A 21,677-nucleotide genomic window follows, 5' to 3' on the forward strand; every position below is an offset into this window, starting at 1 on the left:
TCAGACTGCACCCTGTAGATTAATTTCCCAGCTGTGCTGTAGACTGAAGTCTCCAGCTGCCACAGGAACCAAGATTTGCCTAACAATGGCTCGTCCAAGTTCAAATATGGCTTTTTGCAAAAAGCAAGGCACATAGTTGTCATTTCAGGGGCTGGCATTAGTGCTGAAAGTAGGCTTCTAACTTTCAGAGGAGCTGGAGGTTCCTGGAGCAAGTGGCAATCTTAGGACCTGGCCGCTGCTGAGGCCTTTGCCCAGAACCCATCTGGGGTGTGTCTGGGTGTGTCTACCACTACTGGAGGGCAATCATGCAGAGCATGGAGCTGAAACCTGAGCACACTGCCATTGCCTAGTGAGAGGCCAGGCTGCTCGAGCAGGGCTACAGGGTCAGGGTCATCACCCGAAACATCAATGAGCTGCACTGCAAGGCTGGCACCAGGAACCTTCTGGAAATCCATGGTGAGGACCCTAAGCCTCATGTGTCATGGGGAAGGGACCCAGACCTTAAAACACATGTCCTACCATTTCCCACCTCGATGCATTGAATCAGAATCTGCAATTTGACGAGATGCCCAGGTGTCTGCTGTGCATGTTACACTGGAGAAGCGCTGGTCTGCACAGCTGCATGCATCCCTGTCCTGGGGGAGTTCTGTCGAATGGGGCTGTGCTCCGAGAACTGCCCAGCTGGGCTGAAGGAAACAGGAGGTGTGGGCCATTGAACAGCTGTAGCTTTAGCAGGATCTGGCACAGGAGGACTCTGCATTCCCTGAGGGTTATCTATTCACTTTAACTTTGTCCCGCAATTGGTCTTCTCCACTGAGGCTGTGCTTCTGCTAAACCCTCGAGCTTTTAGGGAGCTGCCAGCTCAGAGACCTTCACTGTATCAAGCCCACCAAGTTTATGACACACGTGTGTTTTGTCTTCGGTTCCTCTGGCTTCCCTTCTCTGCCCTGATGACAGCTTTCTTTCCCTCTTGTCTTCTTAATCCTTTTTTCTCTTTGCTGTCACCAAAAATCTAATAAATTCATTTGTACAAAAGCATAGAAAGAAAGAGGGAGGGGGGAAAGGAGGGAGGGAAGGAGGGAGGGAGAAAGAAAGAAAGAAAGAAAGAAAGAAAGAAAGAAAGAAAGAAAGAAAGAAAGAAAGAAAGAAAGAAAGAAAGAAAGAAAGAAAGATAGAAAGAAAATGGTACTCAGTCTCTTCAGCCTGGGGCCTGTCCTGTCCACTTACTGGTGGGCCCACGCCTTAAAATGTCCTAATCCCCATAAAAAGATGAAATGAAAGAGAGAGAAATAGTACACAGAGAAACTTCGTTACAAAATCATCTCTGTGTTTGGCAAGTAAAGCAGTGAAATTAAGCAGCCACAGGAGAAGTATAAAAATCCCTCTGGATGAAAAGGTCCTGAAGCCCACCTGCAAGGCTTAGCACACACTGGACAGCAGGAGGAAACCAAGGCCGTGACTGAGGGGCGAGCCTCACATTCAGTGTTGACAGTAACACTGAAAACAAGGTGGGGCATTTTACACCATCCCGTGCCAGCTCTTGCCAGTCAGAGGAGCTAAACAGAAGCTTCTGGCCAGAGCTTTGGACCATTGCTACCACCCAGGCCAACCACGTCAATCACTGCTCGGGTCTGCAGATCCTACCGCCCAGGGCACGATCTGGCGGGGTCATCACCCAAGCCCCCAGCCCTGCACAGCAGACGCGCCACCCTGCAGTCTCCCTACACAAGGGTGGCGGGCATGTGACAGGCCGGTAGAAACAAACCTCTAGAATTGGATTATGCAAAAGGTTTTTTATGTCAGTGAAGTTATTCTATAACCAATATACATGATAAAATAGGAAATAACTTATTCAGTGTTTTCTATAAGAAAACAATGTACTAAGTCATTTAAATGAATATATACAAGCAAATTATATGGAAAAGCATGGTATTCCATAATTTTCATTTAACCAACAGTGCAATTCAAAATCTATCTATCTAGCTAGTTAGCTAGCTAGCTATTTCAACACAGAGTTTGACCAAAAGCAACTTCTTAGAACAGTTTTGGTGCTATATCTTAACAATCTGAAGATTCCATTGGGGTGTTTCTATTAAAAACTAAAATGCTGCGGTAGGCAATTTAAACAAGCTTTTTTACCCTGCTGGACGTAAAAGCATTTATAACATGCAAATGTGCTTTGTGGAGTTCCAGGAGAAGGATAAAGTGTACAGCAGCTTAAAATTATTTGGATCACAGAACCTTAAGACAGACGGTTTCGGTGGACCGGAGGGCTGTAGAACACAATTTTGGAAATGCTGCTCTAATGAATGCTCTAATGAATTTCATACAACATATGAAAACCATTGCACATGCCCTGAGAAACTAGAAATAAAACCATATGTAGTATTAGCTTATGTAATTGAAAATATATGTATATATCAGGTTACCCCTCTATCAGGGTATATACATTGAGAAAGAATTGATGAATCCATTGACAATGCCTAGAACAGTTACACGTGTTAGTCAATAAAAAGATGGACTAAAATCAATGAAATACACTTAGCCAAGCACAACACCATCTTTCGCTGCATGGTAAATCCATTGCTTTCCCCCAAGGAAACGTGCTTTAAGTCAAAGCCCCATGCAAATGAGTCCATGCTCAGGACTGAAGCACCCTGCCAACAATAATTTCTGCTAGGTAATGCACTGTGGAAATAGAATATAAAGTTCTTCCCATGGCCAACAGTTCCATTAGAAAATGAAAAATTCAGCCTCGGCAAAGATACAAATGTTCGTTCTTTATGCTCCCAGCCAACTTTCCTGCCTTGGGTTTCTTTGGTGCTGTGCCCACTGCAGAATCGAGGAGGCAGGAAGGGCCTCTAACACAGACCATCTTAGCCAACGAGGTTTCCGTGACTTGCCCAGAGCACAGGACCTGGGGAGACTGTGCTTCCCACATGAACAAGGAGTTCAAATTGAAGGGCCGAGTCAACCCCCGGTCATACCAGCACTGATCACCCAGGCTGGCGGTAATCTGTGCTCTTTGCTACCTTGAGCCAGTCTCTGCTGCCCATCTTTCTTTCCAGCAGGTAAAGCAATCCCAGAGGGTAACTGCTGGAAATCAGGGCTGTGGAGATCCAACTCATGCCTGTTGCTCTACTGGTTTACTGCTCTAGGAAAAGGATGGACAGGAGAGGAGGAAAGTAGTGAAGAAATGAAGGAGAGAAATAATCTGTAGCCTTCAAGCCTTCTGCACCCTCCCCGATAAGCAGAGATAGGTGTCCTCCGTGGAATGTTTTACAGATGACAGAACAAAACTATGCTAGATAAAGGTGTTTTTGCAGTAGAAAACCAATGCTCTCAATATTCTCTTATATCACCTTTTGGCATAAATAAAAACAATGTGTGTATATATGTAATTATATATGTGTATGTGTATGCATCTATATGTGTATACATACATACAGGAAGAAGTCTGGAAGAATATAAATCAAAATGTTAACCATGCTACACTTTATTTGGTGTCAATTATACTTCAATAAAGCTGCTTAAAAATGTTAATAGTGGTGATCACAGAGTTAGGAATGATTACAGGTAATTATAATTTATTTCCTGCTTGTCTCTACTGTCCAAATTTTCTTGGCTAGATGGCTTTATAAACGCTACAGGAATGTGCTTTGTATAGCACAGAAGCAGTAGAGCTATTATGTAAGGTTTAAGCAAAAAGAAACTACTTTTTTTTTTCAAGCTCAGTATTGGGTAAGGGAAAAAATGTGAAAAACCAAGGGTGGTTGGAGACCAAGGAGGCACAGTCAGAGGGATCAGAAAACTTTTCCTCCTACTTGCTACATCATACGCTCTTGGCTTCATTGCAACCCAATTCAGAAAGGGAAAAAGAAACGACCAAAATGGGGCCAAACACTTAGGGAGAGAAAGTACAGAGGGCGCCCATGATACAGCTAGAGGTATTTAGACATTTGTCTATGGGAGGTACCTTCATTCCTGCTGCGGCTGCAGGACCACTGGGGTCCACGGCTTGGATGTGGCATGGCTTGCTTCCTCTTACCACAAAGCCCCAGCCAACAGCGTCACCGACAATCTAGAGAGGAAAACCACAATTAGCGACCAGCAGACAGTCCCTGGCAATTTCCCTGAGTTTCCAAGAGAAAGAAAGCCAGCCCAGGATTAAGTGTGTGCCATGACATATCTCTTCTCTGTTTCATCTCTACCCTGTCAGGGGAACAGGACACTTTGCCTCTATCATAAACACAGACATATTCATGTGGCAACTGTGGTCATGAGTCACCTGTTGGGCAGAAAGGAGCTTCTGTGAGGGCATTACTCAATAACTAACGAGGAGGTCGCCTCTTTCTTAAGCTGCTATGCGATTAATATTAGACTCGCATGCAAAGTTTAGAAAGCCTTAAACACACGGTTGAATCTTCTCTCCAGATCCAATTTCTATTCCAAGTTTGCTCTTTCCCCCTAAATCTAAATATTTTCTTTTTTTTTTTTTTTAAAGATTTTTACTGGGGAATTGGGAGGATGGGAACAGCGCTGGGGAATTGGGGGAAGGGGAACAGACAAGTTGCTGTCCTTTTGTTCTTCAGTCTAGTTGTGGAGGATGTTGCTTCACTGGCCCAAGTTGGCACCATCATTGTGCTCTTCCCGGGTGAGGCAGATCAGTCGCTGGCTTCTGGACGGCCGCTCACTGCGGCTGCTGGCCGCTCACGCTGGCTGCTGGCTGCTCACACTGGCTGCTGGCTACATACAGTAGCCCATGGCAACCCACTGCAGCAGGGGCTGTAGCCTACGCCATTGCCAGCAACTCACGGCAGCCTAGCTCCAGGTCGAGCTGTTGTTCAGCATCTTAGCTGTAGCGGGCAGTGTCACTGGCCCTCATATGTGGGATCCGAACCGGGGCCCTCTGGTGTCCCAAGCCAGCTCTTAACCATCACGCCACTTGATCGGCCCATAAATATTTTCTTGATGATCCTGCTGCTCACTGTCGTCCAAAGTACATAACAATTTAAATTGCTACTTGTGAGAAATATGAAGAGCTTTAGCTTTCTTGAAACACAATTTTCTCTATCAAGAAAGGAAAATGAAAAATTGCATAAAGGTCACAATTTACAAGGAGACGCTGGTCCAGAAGTTGTTTGAAGCCGGAGGGGGCCTTTTCCCATAGAATCATTATTAGAAATGGCAGTTACGGCCCCTAGGGAGCTCCCAGACACATCTTGAACACACATCCCAACTGAAATACGGATGAAACGCATTCACAGTCCATTCCTATCAATGCCGCCGTTTGAATTTAAAACCAAAAAGAAACACAATAATACCTTGGTTTGCGAGAATAATTGTTTTCAGAAACAAACTACTTGTATTGCAAGACATTGCTCATTTACCACGTTAAAGTGTATTAGAAATGTTTGTTCGTCTTGCGGAACACTCACAAACTACGCTACTTGCAATCCAAGGTTTTACTGTACTTTAAAGATACAATCAACTGTCTCCTGCATGCTGGAGACAGGGGTAGGGGAGGGGGGGAGGGGGTGGCGATGGAAGCAGGGAAACCAGTAAAATTTTTGTGGACATTCTTAAAAAGTTTTAGGCATTTCATTTAGCTTCAGGGTAGGCTGTTATGAGCTCATTACACCTGATTTCAGCTCCACGTGTACAGGTGACCCTTTCCCCTGATGCAGATGTATTAGCAGTGTGTTTGCATATTGACTGGCTATGACTGGGACCATCCTATTTTAACTCCTCAGTGCTCGACGTGTGAAGTGCTCCTTGACAAATGTCTGCAGCAGGAATGAGTTTGGGAAGTTTTCTCCCCCTTCTTTGCCCCGCCCGAGGTAATAAAACCAAAGTGAGAAGACTGAAGCAAAGAGAAGTGTTTTTAAAGAGGAGGTGGACATAAAGAGACTGAAGGAAGAGGCCGGGGGAAGGACAGTGGGTGAGATGCTGTCCAGCAGAGCACTGAGGTTCTGTTTGAAGAAGACCAATGGGGCTGCAGGAGCGGGCGGAAGACTGATGGGCCTCTAAGAAGGGGCAGATGGTCAGGACATGCTCAAAGGAACGCAGTGCCCTCAGGCCAGGTGCTTCTATAACTCAAGGCATGCTGACATTGTCAAAAGCACCACTTCTTCTGGTACAACAACCTGTCCCACAGTTTTCTTTCTTTTCCCTAAAGGCTCCCCTAATGCCTGAAGTGACTTTGAGAATGAACTGTAACACAGAAGGAATTAACTGCAGTATTTGCACTATCATTTGCCCTAAAATCTGTCATTATATTTAATAAGGCCACAATGGAAATCTTGCATGCCGACAAAAGGGGTTTAAAAGGCTGCATTATAACCCATCAGGTCAAGTCCTAATGCATTTTAGTGCCTAAGGGTCAAGAGAGTCCACTATGGTAATTATGCCAAAAACAAAAGGAAAATTCAGAGGTTTTCTGATTCCATCCCTAAGCGACCCACGGACACATCGCTCTGTGGATGTGGCCCCAGAAAAACGAGCAGCACAGGAGAAAAGCCAAACGATGGGCCTACCGTGAATGTCTTCCTGGCATACGGAGCCCCGGGAGTGAGGAGTTCCTCGGAAGTCACAGGCCTCTTTAACACTGTAAGACAGATACAATGTCAAGTTGCAAACCCTTCTGAGCTCTGCGTTCTTTTCTTCAGCCGGTATTTACTGAATGCCTCATAGATGACCATCAGTGAACAAACGTGGAAAAGACCTCTGCTTCCCAGGCGAATCGAGACAAAAAATATCAGCCAACATAAATACGCTTAAACCTAACTTACAGAGCTATGGAAAGAAGAAGAAACGGAGCAGGATATAGGAAAGCAACAGGGCCAGCGATGGGGAGCAAGGAGTGGGTTCACATTTTTTTCCATAAAGAAGAAGGCCACCTTCTTCTAGTTTTTGCATTTCTTTCTTTTAAATTCTGAAATGCATTCTACATGTCAAAGGTAAGAGAAAACCTGACTTTAGTGGTCTGATAGCCATGTTTCTAAAGTGGATGCCCTACCACCCCGTCCCGCAACCTACCGTGTGCATCCCCCACACCAAAGCTTCATCCATTTCCTTAATACCCTGGATTGTATGGACACAATGCCTTTTGCCCTGAGTAATAATACCGGTGAATTTTGCTGCAAACTCAACACATGCTAGACACTATCCTCGGTGCTTTAAATATATTATCTCATTCAGACATCACAAGAACTAACTAAGGAGTTAGGCTCAGCACTGTCCCTGTTTTGTTAGTGAGAAAACGGAAGCTCAGGAAAGGTAATGAGCTCGTGTTCAAGGTCTCAGAGCTAATGTGTAACAAAATTAAGATTCAAATGCAAGCGCTTGGTGCCAGCGCCCACACTCCCAGCCACTACGCTACGTGGTTCTTCTCATGCGACGCTGTCTCTGTAGCAGAAGGAAAAGCTCAGAAGCTCTGGAAGGTGGCGGTGTGTTAGTGTGGTCCCTGTAGCACACCTGTTCTCATCAGCTCTCTACTGTTGCCCACCAAGGTGGCAAAGACAGCGACCAATTCCTGACCTGCCGACTGCCTACCAACTCACCAATAATGAACTTCCCCAACCATCCTGTGCTCACTGAGACCTGGAAAAGGGACTGTCACAACCACCTAGGGTAGCCAGTGGGGTCGGGTGACAAGGACCAACCTACCCAAGTTCTACAGACATCATGAACTTGAGTGTCATAATGTAACTGGACAAGCCAGGGGTTTAACCTGGCGATGTGCCAGCCTCCGATGCCCTTTGTTGGTGGCATTTAGAGGTCACATGCCAGTCGTGGAACAAGCATGTCATGGAAAAAGGAAAGGCAACATGGGGTGAGTGAGGCCTGGGTGATTCACCAGGCAGCCGAGCCCCGCCTGGTGGTTACGCGAGCGGCCTTCTTACCTAACACGCGCCTTCCTTCTCATGAAAGGCAATGATGTGCTTCTTGTTGAGATGACAGGGATTATTACTTTTTTCTTTCAGAAAACTCATAAATGAGGAAATGAATTTATATTCCCAAACAAGATGGAGTAGCTTGAATATCAAGAACAGAACCTCTCAGCCGATGGACAGGAGGGAAGAGACGGAGTCCACAGTTGACAACAGACTGTTAATTCCCTGTCACAAAACTCCGTTCTCACCCGCCATGATCCCTTCTGGGGTTGATGAAGGTGGATATGGGGATCACACTGTGTATTGTCATATTTGGCAATAATGCTAAGCATTTATTTTAATACTCTTTGCTTCTTTTTTTAATTGAGGTAGAATGGACACAGAACAACAATTTGATATGTGTGTGTCCTGCAAAATGATCACCACAATAAGTCTAGTTAACATTCATCACCATGTCTAGTTATAAACTTTGTTTTCTTGTGATGAGAACTTTTAAGAGTTACTTTCTCAGCAACTTTCCAATATATAATAGTGTTATTAACTATAGTCACCATGCTGTGCATTACATCCCCAGGACTTATTTATTTTGTAACTGGAAGTTTGTACCTTTTGACCATCTTCGCCTACTTCTGCGCCGCCCACCCCCCCATCCCCAGCCTGAGTTTTTGTTTGTTTGTTTGTTTAGATTGTACATATAAGTAAGATCGTGTAGTTTTGGTCTTTTCTGTCTGACTTATTTCACTTAGCATAATGCCCTCAAGGTCCATCCATGTTTTCACAAATGGCAGGATTTCCTTCTTTTTATGGCTGAGTAATGTTCCATTAGATATACCACATTTTTCCTATCCATTCATCCACTGATCAATACTTAGGTTGCATCCATGTCTTGGCTATTGTAAATAATGCTGCAGTGAACATGGGGTTAGTGTTTGTGATTCCTTCAGATAAATACCCAGAAGTGGAATTGCTGGATCATATATGGTGGTTCTACTTTTAATTTTTTTTTTTTTAGATTTTATTGGGGAATTGGGGGAGGGGAACAGCATTGGGGAATCAGGAAAGGGGGACAGGCAAGTTGCTGTCCTTTTGTTCTTCAGTCTAGTTGTGGAGGACGTCACTTCACTGGCCCATGTTGGTATGATCATTGAGCTCTTCCCGGGTGAGGCAGTCACCCGCCGGCCATTGCACGGCCACTCACAGAGGCTCACTGCAGCTCATGAAAGTGCACGTTCGCTGCCTGCAAGCCCCACTGCAGCCTACACCATTGCCAGCGACTCACGGCAGCCCAGCTTAAGGTCGAGCTGTTGTTCGCCGTCTTAGCTGTAGAGGGCGCAGCATCACTGGCCCTCATGTGAGATCTGAACCAGGGCCCTGCTGTTCAGAGCTGGTGTCCCAAGCTAACTCTTAACCAGCATGCCACTCGGCTGGCCCTATGTTTAAGTTTTTGAGGCATCTTCATATTTTTTTCCACAGTGGCTGTACCAATTTAGTCCCACCCACAGTGCAAAAGGGTTCCCTTTTCTTTACATCCTCACCACCAATTGTTATTTCTTGTCTTTTTGATAATAACCATTCTAGTAGGTGTGAGGTGATAGCACATCATGGTTTTGAATCACACTGTACATATTTGGCAGCAATACTGACCATTTATTTTAATACACTTTCTCTCTCTCTTATGTTGAAATATGTAGAAACCTTGAAGCCTAGGGAGTTATCTTTCAGCTTTCTCATTTTGTATCCTTGGAAATCTATTTACTCCTCACAAAGATACCAATTATCATAATATTTGCAGCACTTTTTTTTGTTTGGCTTAGGGCATTTATATGCAGTACTAAAGATACATATCCTGGTGTATGTTGTATAATGATTAATTTTAAATGCCTTACTGTGAAGGCTTATTTATCTGCTTGAGAGAAAAAAAAATCACAGATAAGCTCACTGCATCTTGGGATCCTTCTTTTAAGACTGAGGGAGAAGTTTGTCAAGATATGGGTAAGAGGTAAGACCTATGAACCACTGTGAAATCCTGATAGCTGTGGTCCTCAAAGACTCAAAAAAGCAACCTAACCTTTATTCTTTTTTTTAATGCCTGCCTATCAGTAAACTATTCCCTTTGAGCCAAGGAGTAAGGAGAAAGAGGAAACAATATAAACCTATCTTGGAAGGTGGACATACAGTTAATTTAAGTCATTACCACTTTCTCCATATTCTACGATTGTATAAAAAACATGTCAAGTGGCTTTGGCACAACTGACCCCTTCTTGAAAGGGACTATTTTGCTTCTAACTTTAAGGGATACTTGTCAGATTTCTATCAGGGCTTCAAACACCCTATTTCTAATATAGTTCTTTCTCATTCTGACTTATCAGAAATGCTCCATTGATGGGAAAACCCAGTGGTTTGTGAGTACTCGATGATTTTCCAGCCAGACTCAGTGGGGAAGCAAGTTTCTTCATTCACTTGCAAGTTACAACTTTATTCTTAGAGCTAATCCTCTCAGAAAGCAGCGAAACAGATTTTTTTTAAAATTGCCCCCTTGCCTAGATAACAGCATTAGATGACAGTTTCCTCTTAAAGTCCTGTGAACAATACCTATTTGCCCTCATTCTCTCTTAACACCTAATTTTTTTTTCTCCAACGAGATGATGTGTTCACTGAGGGAAGGGGTCACGACCTCTCATCTTTGTATCCTCAGCTTCTGGTGATGAGGGAAAAAAAAAACAGCATGAACAAAAGGAAGAGCGTCTTCCCTGAAGGTGATGCACTAAACTGAAGGCAGACAGTTCACTAAAAAAAACGGAGTTGAGGGTGTTTTCAAGGCAATGATTATCACGATGGGCCATGCCATCTAATCCTGGGAAGGAGGTGGGTACAAGACAGTGACAAGGAGGTAGGGTCAGTGGGTTCCAGAGTCTAGTGGGGCTGAAGAACTGATGGGGTCAATGGAGGTTGTTTCTAAGTACAAGGTCATCAACAATCTTTATGCCTATATTTTCTTTTTTTTTCCTGGAATGGAAAGGCCATAGAGGTTGATGAGCAGAAAACACAAGCCTCTAAGAGTCAATTCCAGGTACAGTTGGGTTTGCACAGACCATGCTTCTTCCTTAGGGGTGCTGGGACCCGAAAGATCTTTGCATCAGCTGCAGCAGCCTGAGGAGGTGCCATTTCTCCTGCTGTAGTGAACATGGACGTGCTGCTCAAAACCTCCTTCTGGAGAGACCGAGGGGCTCCTCCCAGCCTCTGGGACTAATAAAAGCCGACAGCCCTCAGACTGCTAATGCTTCAACTGTCCTTGGGGCTATCTCTCTGAAGACAGCTGCCTTGCCTGAGGCCATGCCCTCCTCCCAGGGGCAGCCAACATTCAATGGCTGGACAGCATGAGGGTATAAAGGCCTGGCCACCTCACCCCAAGTTGGGACAATTCTGAAGAGGCATCCCAACCCCGGAGCTCCCCTTGGGGTCAGCTGCAACCTTTATGGAGACTGCACTGCAGCCCCATTCTCCCTCTGCCTAAACCTACGCCCTTCCCATCCATTCGACAGGCGTGGACCCAAAGAGTTCGCGGTGCTAAGATCCCCACACCCAGAATCCCTTCATCTGAGAATGGCCACTCACCGGACTTGGGGTTGCAGAGCACAGGGGGGCTGCTGCTGAGAGTGGGGCTGCTGCTGAAATAGCCACTGCTGCCGCAGCTGCTCATACTGCTCCTTCTGACCGCAGACACAATCTTGATCTCCTTGCTGGGGCTGACTGTGCGGGTGGAAAACACACAGTCACTGAGCGGGGTGGTCTCGGTTCCCTAGAGTACACGGGCTTTCAGTCGCAAGGTGCAGCGAGGCAAGTCACTTGTGCCCGAAAAAGCACTCTGGCCTCGGAGTCGGAAAAGCCAAGATTTGAGTAGCAGCCCTGCCACTTACCAATAGCACACACAACCTGAGGCCGTTCCCTTCAAGTCTCTGAGCCTCAATTTTCCCAACTGTAAAGTGGGGCTAATGCTGTCTCATTGGACTGGTGTAAGGAGTGGATTACACAAGGCATGTGAAAGTACTCGGCTACCTAAAATACTATTTCAGGACTATCATCGACCCTGTGCTGAGCAGTGCCTGGAAGGAAGTAAATTAAGTGCTGGCTGTACGCTTAATGAATCAGTACTAAGAAACGCCTCCCGATTTAATAGGAAATCACAAATCACCCAGAGCCCTGGAAAAGCAGATTAAAACACAGAGCACATATTTAGGTTTTGAAAGCGTATGTGAGGCAGCCACTTTGATGATCTGATCTGGTGCTCTCTGCCACCAAGCTGGCAAGGAGAGGAGAGCCAGGTATAAGATCGCATGAAAGAGGCAAAGGAGAGGACTCCGCTTAGTGCCTGGCACATGGGAAGCACGAAATAAATGCTTGCTTTTATGGTGACCACCATTGTTACTAGATCTCCTCCTCACCATCGTCACTTATCCAGATCTCTTGGGCCCATTTAAGAAACCTTAGGACTCATGAGGATGTGAATAGCAGCTCCGCATTTGCAGGAGACAACAACCTTGAGGATACACCTGATGAGGCTTGTGCCTAAGTGCAGGCTTAGATTCCTGCCTTCAGCTAGTGTTTCCTTTCCCAGAGGTCTTGGTTTATTCTCTCCTCCATCCCATCCGTGTCTAAGGAATCTGGGATGTGGGGAGCTGGGGAGGGGACAGTATAGTAACAGAAGCATAAAAGACAGAACTGGTGTCAGATTCAGCTCCGCCCACCACTTTCTGGCGGTGTCTCCTTCAGTAAGCCACTCAGTGGCTCCGTGCCTCAGTTTCTTCACCTGTAAAATGGGAACACGAGCAGCATCTTCCTCTTAAAGTTATTATGAGAATGAAATGAGAACATTCATTCCACCAAGCTTGGCTCAGTGCCAGGGGCACAGAAAGTTCTCAGTATAGTTCTCATGGTCTCTTGCTGTATGACCAAGACACCCATTTTCATTTTGCCCTGAGTTTCAGGTGAAGCCCAGAACTTCCCAACCTCAGGCCACCAGTTCCTTGAGTCAATGCCAAGTTTTCAGAGGACCTAAAGATATCCCTGGAAGCACCTCAGTCTCTTGCACAGAATGACACATCCAGTTAACCTTTTCTGGATGAGTGGGGCAATCTCTGCAAACATCAGTCACAGACATCATCATGCGAACCCTGTCATTTCTGTCAGGATTGATGGCAATTATGAAGCTGTTTGAGCTCACACGTAATGTCCCTGTCTGCTGCGCTTTACTTGTCATCCCCTCTGTCTGCTTTTCATAGTTCTTGTTCTGTGTCACTGATTGATCATGGATTGACAGCCAGTTGCCTTTTAGTTGTATGTGCTCTCAGAAGTCCTTGTTCATCCTTAAAATACATAGCATTTTTCAATGTTGTGATTTCGAAAACTGGATAATTAATAATATGTAGGAATTGTTTGTAAATGAAAAGTCAATAATGTCTGAGTGGGAGCTTTGAGAGGTCTTCTAGAGTCCAAATACATAATTTTATAAAACAGATTTCATGACATCTAAATGGACTGCCCAGGAACAATTTGGTGGTACTTTCTTTTTTTTTAATTTTTTGCATATTAATTGGTTATGAATACATAGATATGTGCTGGAAAACAGAATTTCACAAAAGGGAGTTATTACTATTGGGTTGTCGGAAAAGTCATGACGTATTTTTTCTATGTTTTTTGTTGCAAAAATGCGTCATGACTTTTCTGACAACCCAATATATTGTTTCTCAAAAGACAAAGACATGTGATCAAGTGACCAATGAGAAAGACATACCTGACATAAAACTGGTAGATTTCCGATTGTCATGGCCCTGCTTTCTTAGGCAGAAGGGACTGTCATGCGTTTCCTGGCAGGGGGATTTCTCATTGAGCAGCTCCATCAGCCTTCGCCTCCGCCGGAAGTTCATTCTGAACTGGTAGAGAAGGTTGCTGTCCACAAATGGGTGTTTGTTGGACACTGGGGAGAAGAAACAACAGGTGAGACTGTCTGGCATCCCAGCCACTGAGCACTGCAGCCGGAAGATCTCAGCCAACTGGGGCAGAAGTTGCAAGGCAGAGTTTCGCTCGACAGATGCCACCTGACCTCCCAAATTCTTTCCATGTGTCAGGTACTTTAAAAACCTGCTAATCAATTTCTCTGGGGGGATCGCTGCCTGACCTCACCCACAATCAAAGTTATACTCTTCCTGGTGTTGTCCTAGCCCCTATTTTACCTCCATCAGAGCCCTTGTCACACTGCACTCTCATTGTTCCGTTTCCATCTCAGCCTTTCCCATTAAACTCTAGGCTCTTGGGTGCAGTGATTATGGCTTCACTGAGTTGTGTGTCCCTAGTGCCCAAGCACAGCGCTGGTCCCGTAGCAACCCGTCCATTCATTTTTTTAAACTTTTATTTTGAAATAATTGATAGACTCACAGACTATAAAAGGAGAACAAAAATAAATAACAAAAAACCCCAAAACAACAACAAAAAATGATAGCATCACAGAGAGCTGCAAACATAATAGAGAGACCACATATTGTCTATGATTCTGTTCATATGAAATATCCAGGAACACGAAATCTATGGAGACAAAGTGGGTTGGTGGTTGCCAGGGACTGAAGGGGGTCTGGGAGGCAAGGTTGTGTTAGCTAATGTGGGAGATTTCTTTTTGAGGTGATGAAAATGTTCTAAAGCTGATTATGGTGATGACTGCACACATCTGTGAATATGCTGAGAAACAATGAACTATACACTAAATGGGAAGGTTGCATGGTATGTAAACTCTATTGCAATAAAGCTGTTAAAATCCACAAAAACAGATAGTATAGAGGATTCCTATGTACCCGTCACCCAAATTCCCCCAATAGTGATTTCTTACATAAATAACTATAGTGTAGTATCAAACCAGGACATTGGCATTTGTGTGACCACCACTACACTGGAGATAACGGAACTATTCCACCACGACAAAGGAATTCCCTCATGCTACCTTTTTATTGCCCTCCCCCTCCAAGTCCCTAATGCCTAGCAACCACTAATATGTTCTCCATCTCTACAATGTTACCATTTTGAAGTATTATATAAATGGATCACACAGGATGTAGCCATTTAAGATTGATGGTTAATGAACAAATGGCTATCCAGTGAGAAAGACTGGTTAGCTCCTAAGGAAAATCTATGCTTTAGAGTGCCTAATTATGCAAGCTGCCACCTCCAAATCAGTAACAATAGCTAACCTTCATACAGCATTTTCTATGAATCCAACACTAGTTTAAATGCTTTATAGGTACCAATTCCTTTCATTGTAACAGCAGTCTAAGATAAAGAAAAACCCAGAGAAGACATAGTAATAAACGGCAGAGGAAGAAACAGAACTATAGTATCTGACTCCAGAGTTCAAATTCCAAACCACTCACTAATCTCAACTCCCTGTGTGAGAAACAGTTCCTGTGCTTGTGTAGGTTCTCATAAAGAATGGAAAGAATGACAGAATCTTTACACTGTAAACAAAATAGAGAAGAGTAATGCAGCACATCACCACAGAAGGTCAACATCAATGTTAATGTCAAAATAGTTATTTGAATGTTAAACACTTGGGTGTATGGTCAGTTTCAAAAGCAGTCCTGTTCTACTTGACTGATGTTATGAAATGTGGCATTTTAATCCAGTTTTTCTGTTCTTTTTCAAGTGGATGTTATCTCTGCTGTAACAGAAATTTCTTTCCTATTGTTTGATAGTGTAGGCAGTCACAACTCCTACAGCTTTGAAGTAAACAGAGAGTCTTGCTTGTTTATTTGTTTGTTTTGCTTTTGTTTTCAGCACGACAGATCAAAACATGGTTTTATTTTAAAGATTCTATATTCATTTTGTGACAGCTTCACTAAGATATAATTCACATAACCATATAATTTACCTATTGAATATGTACAGTTCTATGACTTTTAGTATTTTACCAGAGTTGTGCATCTCATCATCACAATCAAGTTTAAAATATCTTTGTCGCCCCAACAAGAAACCCCACACTCTTTAGCCATCTCCTCCAATCTACCCATAACCCCTAGTCCTGGACAACCATTAATCTACTTTCTGTCTCAACAAATTTGTCTATTCTGGACTTTTCATATAAATAGAATCATGGGCCGGCCGAGTGGCACGTTGGTTAGGAGTTGGCTTGGGACGCCAGCCCTGAGCAGCAGGACCCTGGTTTGGATCCCACATGAGGGCCAGTGACGCTGCGCCCTCTACAGCTAAGATGGTGAACAACAGCTCGACCTGGAGCTGGACTGCCGTGAGTTGCTGGTGATGGCATAGGTTGCAGTGGGGCTGGCCGGCAGCTGGCATGTGCTTTTGTGAGCTGCTGTGAGCCACCATCCAATGGCTGGCGAGCGACTGCCTCACCTGGGAAGAGCGCAATGATAATACCAACATGGGCCAGTGAAGCAATGTACTCCACAACTAGACTGAAGAACAAAAGGACAGCAACTTGTCTGTTCCCCTCTCCCGATTCCCCAATAAAAATCTTTAAAATAAATAAATAAATAAATAAATAAATAAATAAATAAATAAATAAAATCATACACTATGTGGTCCATTGTGATTGGCTTCTTTCACTTAGCATAATGTTTGTAATGTTCATCCATGTGACAGCATGTATCTGTACTTCAATCCTTTTTATTGCCAAATAATATTCCATTGCACAGATATACCACATTTGTTTACCCATGCATCAGTTGATGGACACATGAATCACTTCCTTTTGTGGTTATGAACAATGCTGTTATGAACACTCACATACAAATTTTTGTGTGGACATACGTTTTCATTCCTCTTGGGTTTATAGCTAGGAGTAGAACGGGAGAATTATGTGGTAACTGTATTTGATGATTTGAGGAACTTCCAGGCTCTTCTCCAAAGAGGATGCCCCATTATACATTCCCATCTATGCAGCACAGAGGTTCCAATTTCTCCACATCCATAGCAACACCTGCCATTGTCTATCTTTTTCATTATTCTTCTCCTAGAGGGTGTGAAGGGGTATCTTATTGCAGTTTTGATTTGCATTTCCCTGATGGTTAGTGATGTTGAGCACGCTTTTATGTGCTTATTGTCCATTTGTGTGTGTTCTTTGGAGAACTGTCTATCCAGATCTTTTGTCCATTGTTTTTAATTGGGTTGTCTTTTTTTAAATAGATTTTATTATATATATATATATATATATATATATTTTTTTTTTTTTAAGATTTTTATTGGGAAATTGGGGGGATGGGAACAGACAAGTTGTTGTCGTTTTGTTCTTCAATCTAGTTGTGGAGGACGTTGCTTCACTGGCCCAAGTTGGCACCATCATTGCACTCTTCCCAGGTAGGCAGATCAGTCGCCGGCTTCTGAACGGCCGCTCACGCTGGCTGCTGGATACACATGGTAGCGCATGGCAACCCACTGCCACAGGGGCTGCAGCCTACGCCGTCGCCTGCAACTCGCGGCAGCCCAGCTCCAGGTTGAGCTGTTGTTCAGCATCTTAGCTGTGGGGGGCAGTGTCACTGGCCCTCATATGTTGGATCCGAACCGGGGCCCTCTGGCATCCCAAGCCAGTTCTTAACCATCGTGCCACTTGGCCGGCCCTAGATTTTATTTTTTAAAGAAGTTTTAGGGGCCGGCCTAGTGGCACGTTAGTTAAGAGCTGGCTTGGGACGCCAGCTCTGAGCAGCAGGGCCCCGGTTCAGATCCCACATGAGGGCCAGTGACACTGCCCTCTACAGCTAAGATGGTGAACAACAGCTCAACCTGGAGCTGGGCTGCCACGAGTCGCCGGCAACGGCGTAGGCTGCAGTGGAGCTGCAGTGGGCTGCCATAAGCTACCTTGAGTGGCCGGCAGCTGGCGTGAGCTGCCAAGATCCGCCGTGAGTGGCCGTCCAGAGGCTGGCAACCAATCTGCCTCATCCGGGAAGAGCGCAATGATAATACCAACATGGGCCAGTGAAGCGACAACCTCCACAACTAGACTGAAGAACAAAAGGACAGTAACTTGTCTGTTACCTTCCCCCAATTCCCCAATAAAACCTTCTTTAAAAAAAAAAGAAGTTTCAGGTTCACAGGGTAGAAAGTACAGAGATTTCTCATATACTCTGTCCCCCTGACATACACCCTCCCCTACTATCAATTATCAAGAATGTATAGTTACAGTTGATGAACCTACATTGACACACTATTCTCACCCAAAGTCCATAGTTTACAAGGGTTTATCCTTGGGGTTGCACATCCTATGAATTTTGATAAGTATAGAATGATGTGTATCTACCATTATAATATCATACAAAAATATTGGGTTGTCAGAAAAGTCATGATGTATTTTTTTTCTATGTTTTTCATTGCAAAAATGCGTCATGAATTTTCCGACAACCCAATAGTTCCACGGTCCAAAGAATTCTCTGTGCTCTACCTATTCATCCCTCTGCCCTCACTAACCTTGGCAGCCACTGATCCTTTTACTGTCTCCATAGTTTTGCCTTTTCCATATATCATACACAATAATATGTAGCCTTTTCATGTTGGCTCTTTCACTTAGTAATATGCATTTACAGTTCCTCCATGTCTTTTCATGGTTTGGTAGCTCATTTCTTTTTAGCACTGAATCATATTCAATTGTGTGGGTGTAAACCAGTTTATTTATCCATTCACCTGCTAAAAGACATCTTGGTTGCTTCCAAGTTTTGGCACTCATGAATAAAACTGCTATAAACATCCATGTGCATGCTTTTGTGTGAACATGTTTTCAGCTCCTTTGGGTAAATACCAAAGAGCATGATTGCTGGATCAAATGGTAAGACTTTGTTTAGTTTTATAAGAAATTGCCAAACTGTCTTCCAAAGTGGCTGTACCATTTTGCATTCCTATCATCAATGAATGAGATTTCCTGTTTCCATATATCCTTGAAAGCATTTGGTATCGTCACTGTTCGGGATTTGGGTCATTCTAAAAGGTGTGTAGTGATATATCATTGTTTTGATCTGTAATTCCCTAAAGACTTGATGTTGAGCATCTTTCCATGTTTATTTGCCGTCTGTTTATTTTCTTTGGTGAGTTTGTCTGTTCAGGTCTTTGGCCCATTTTTCAAATCAGGTTGTTCATTTTCTACTTGTTGAGTTTTGAGTTCTTTGTATATTTTCAAGAACAGTTCTTTCCCATTCTGTGGCTTGTCCCCTCATTCTCTTAATGGATTATCTTTTTACTATTAAATCGTAATAGTTATTTATGTATTCTAGATACAAGCACTTTATCAGGCATATTATTTGCAAATATTTTCTCCCATTCTGTGAGTTGTTTTTTTACTTTCTTGACGGTGGCCTCTGCAGCACAAAGGTTTTTAACTCTGATTATGTCTATTTTTACTTTTTTATCTTTTTAAATCTATTTTTCTTTTGCTACTTGAACTTTTGGTGTAATGTCTAAGAAATCATTCTATGTGCATTTTTAAAATAATTTTTAAAAAACAGTCCTTCAATAAACATGAAGAACAGGGGCTCTGTATGAACTGACAAAATGGCAATGCTTCACAAATTTATTCATGCCTGAATGTCTTATCCATATTATCTACTTAGAGCTTAACTGGGGAAGATGAAATGGAAATTGGGATGGGAAAATTTATCAGCACCTTGAAATCCAGTTCCAGTTTGCAAAAGCCCTCACTTTTCCAATCAAAAAAATTTTACATGTTCATTTTGAAAAACTGAAAAATATAGAAAAGCTTCCATGCCTTAAACAAAATAGAATTATCTATTGTTCCATCTACCTATCTAACTATGTTGAGCAAAAAACAGAGCTGGCAAATACAAAATTTGATTGAGAATATTCTCCACCTTTTTTTCAGTATTTAAATATTGACTCATTTATATATACTCATTTATAGTATGAATACCTAGAAGCCAATTATGTAAAACAAAAAAACAAAAAAACCCATCACTGCTTTAAGACCTAGGAATACAAAAAGAAATTATATAACAAATACTTGTTCTCCATAAGCTTAAAGTCTAGCAGGGGAAATAAAACATACCCTATAGTACACGATAGAAATGTCAAGTGTCTTAAGGAAATTATGTCTCAGGTGCTATGGAAATTCAGGGGAGAGATTACTTTCAGCCGATGGGTGAAACAAGATTCATTAAAAATTGTCATTAACTGAAACATAAATGTACACGAATAAAAAGCTTATTTGGAAGCATAGTAGAAAAACCCAAATCAACAATCAAATCCAAAAAATTAGAAGTAAAAAGCTCAATATAACTTAACAAAAATGAACCTTAAAAGATTTTTTCAGGGAGAAAAGATGGCGTGGCCTCCTCTCTCCTACCAAGAAGAAGCAGAGACTAAATGCCCAGTTGGCAGATCACTCTTAGCACCCTGCTCTCTGACGCCAAGTCCAGTGTTCCTTCCATTACCCTATGACACATCGCAGGTGGGCAAATGTTGACCTTGATCTTGATTTCTGTGAGGGATGCACCGTCATCTCAGTCCATCAGCATTTAATAAAAGCCTCAGTGTCCACTGACTGCCCACTTTGCTGAAGTGTAGTCCTAATAATGAAACCAGTAGCTCTTTTACTATTTGCCATTGTACTAAGCACTTTATAAATATAGTATTATCCTCACAATAACACTGCAGAGTAGATACTACTCTTATCTTCATTTTACAGTGCAAGAACTGAATCTTAGTTCAGTAACTTGCCCAACTCCACACAAGCAAAGGCTTCTGAACCTAAAGCAATGTGTTTACCTAGAACCACAGGCTACAAAGATATTGGAGAAGACTCTAAAGCTATAGTAAAATGTTATCTAACACTCCCAGGTTCATCACAGAATTTATTTTCTTTCTATCACCCACACACCTAGTGATATGCAGTCTTTTTGTGACACTTAGCATATTATAGGTAATACGGGGTGTTTGTTTGTTTCTTTCTTTTTTGGTGGTGGGAGAGCATGTCTCTTTTCCTAACTAAGTCACTCGGTTTGGGAGCCCAGACTGTGCCCTCATCATTCTGACATCCTCAAATCCTAGATACTATGTGATTGGCTGAGGAGGTGCTCAGTAAATGGCTGGAAGTGAATGGTCCATGGTGGGGAGTCAGGGAATAAACAGCATGTCAAGGGCACAGCTAACTTGGAACTATTTAGTTACAAGTCTACGCAGCAGTTCCCCCAACCAACCTGTGGGCTCATGATAGGCTAAAAAGATTTTGCTGAAACATGGGGAAATTAGAACACTAAGGATAATGCATTTAGCTTTTCCTGTAAGTTTTACATATTCCACTTAAAGACTTTTTTATTCTGAAATTATATCATCACTGCTTTTTTGTTATTCATTCATCCATCCATTTATTCAACTTTTATTGGGTTAGTTGGGCTACATGCCAGGTATTTTTCTTGTCCAGTGTTAAACAAAATGATGGTAAAATAGATAAAAGATTTAAAAAAAATACTCATTCTTGGCATTCTTTTTTGTTTTTTATTTTGGACTGTGAAATTCAAAATTCTGTAAACCACTAGGAAAATAATCTAACCCAATCCATTAGGTATCATATTAACTCCTTTACCAATAATGCTGATTCGACAGCCTCCTTGGGTGTTTCAGAAACAACTTTCCTGCTAGGTCAACCACAGCAAATGCAATCTATGGTTGTAGCTGTATTTATCACCCACATTTGCTGATGAATAACTCTTCTGGTTACATGAATATTAGAGTCTCAGAAAGGTGGGTCCTTCTGAAGAGGGTACCTTTGCCAACATGTAA

At 43.0% G+C, this 21,677-nt stretch overlaps 1 protein-coding gene across 3 annotated transcripts in view; it reads right to left on the reverse strand.

The window, feature by feature from the left end:
- DEPTOR (DEP domain containing MTOR interacting protein) overlaps positions 1-21,677 on the reverse strand; it is a 151,719-nt gene that overhangs the window by 37,912 nt on the left and 92,130 nt on the right. For 2 of the 3 annotated variants that reach the window (XM_019642097.1, XM_019642096.1), the window contains exons 5-8: positions 13,687-13,869; positions 11,511-11,645; positions 6,537-6,607; positions 3,977-4,081 (exon numbers count right to left, since the gene is read on the reverse strand). In XM_019642097.1, coding sequence (XP_019497642.1) covers positions 3,977-4,081; positions 6,537-6,607; positions 11,511-11,645; positions 13,687-13,869 — 494 coding nt within the window. Of the gene's footprint in view, positions 1-3,976; positions 4,082-4,901; positions 5,071-6,536; positions 6,608-11,510; positions 11,646-13,686; positions 13,870-21,677 lie in introns of those variants that run through there. The other variant, XM_019642098.1, reaches the window with a different exon arrangement.

This window comes from Hipposideros armiger, unplaced genomic scaffold (genome assembly GCF_001890085.2).
Source record: "Hipposideros armiger isolate ML-2016 unplaced genomic scaffold, ASM189008v1 scaffold_65, whole genome shotgun sequence".
Taxonomy (NCBI): Eukaryota; Metazoa; Chordata; class Mammalia; order Chiroptera; family Hipposideridae; genus Hipposideros; species Hipposideros armiger.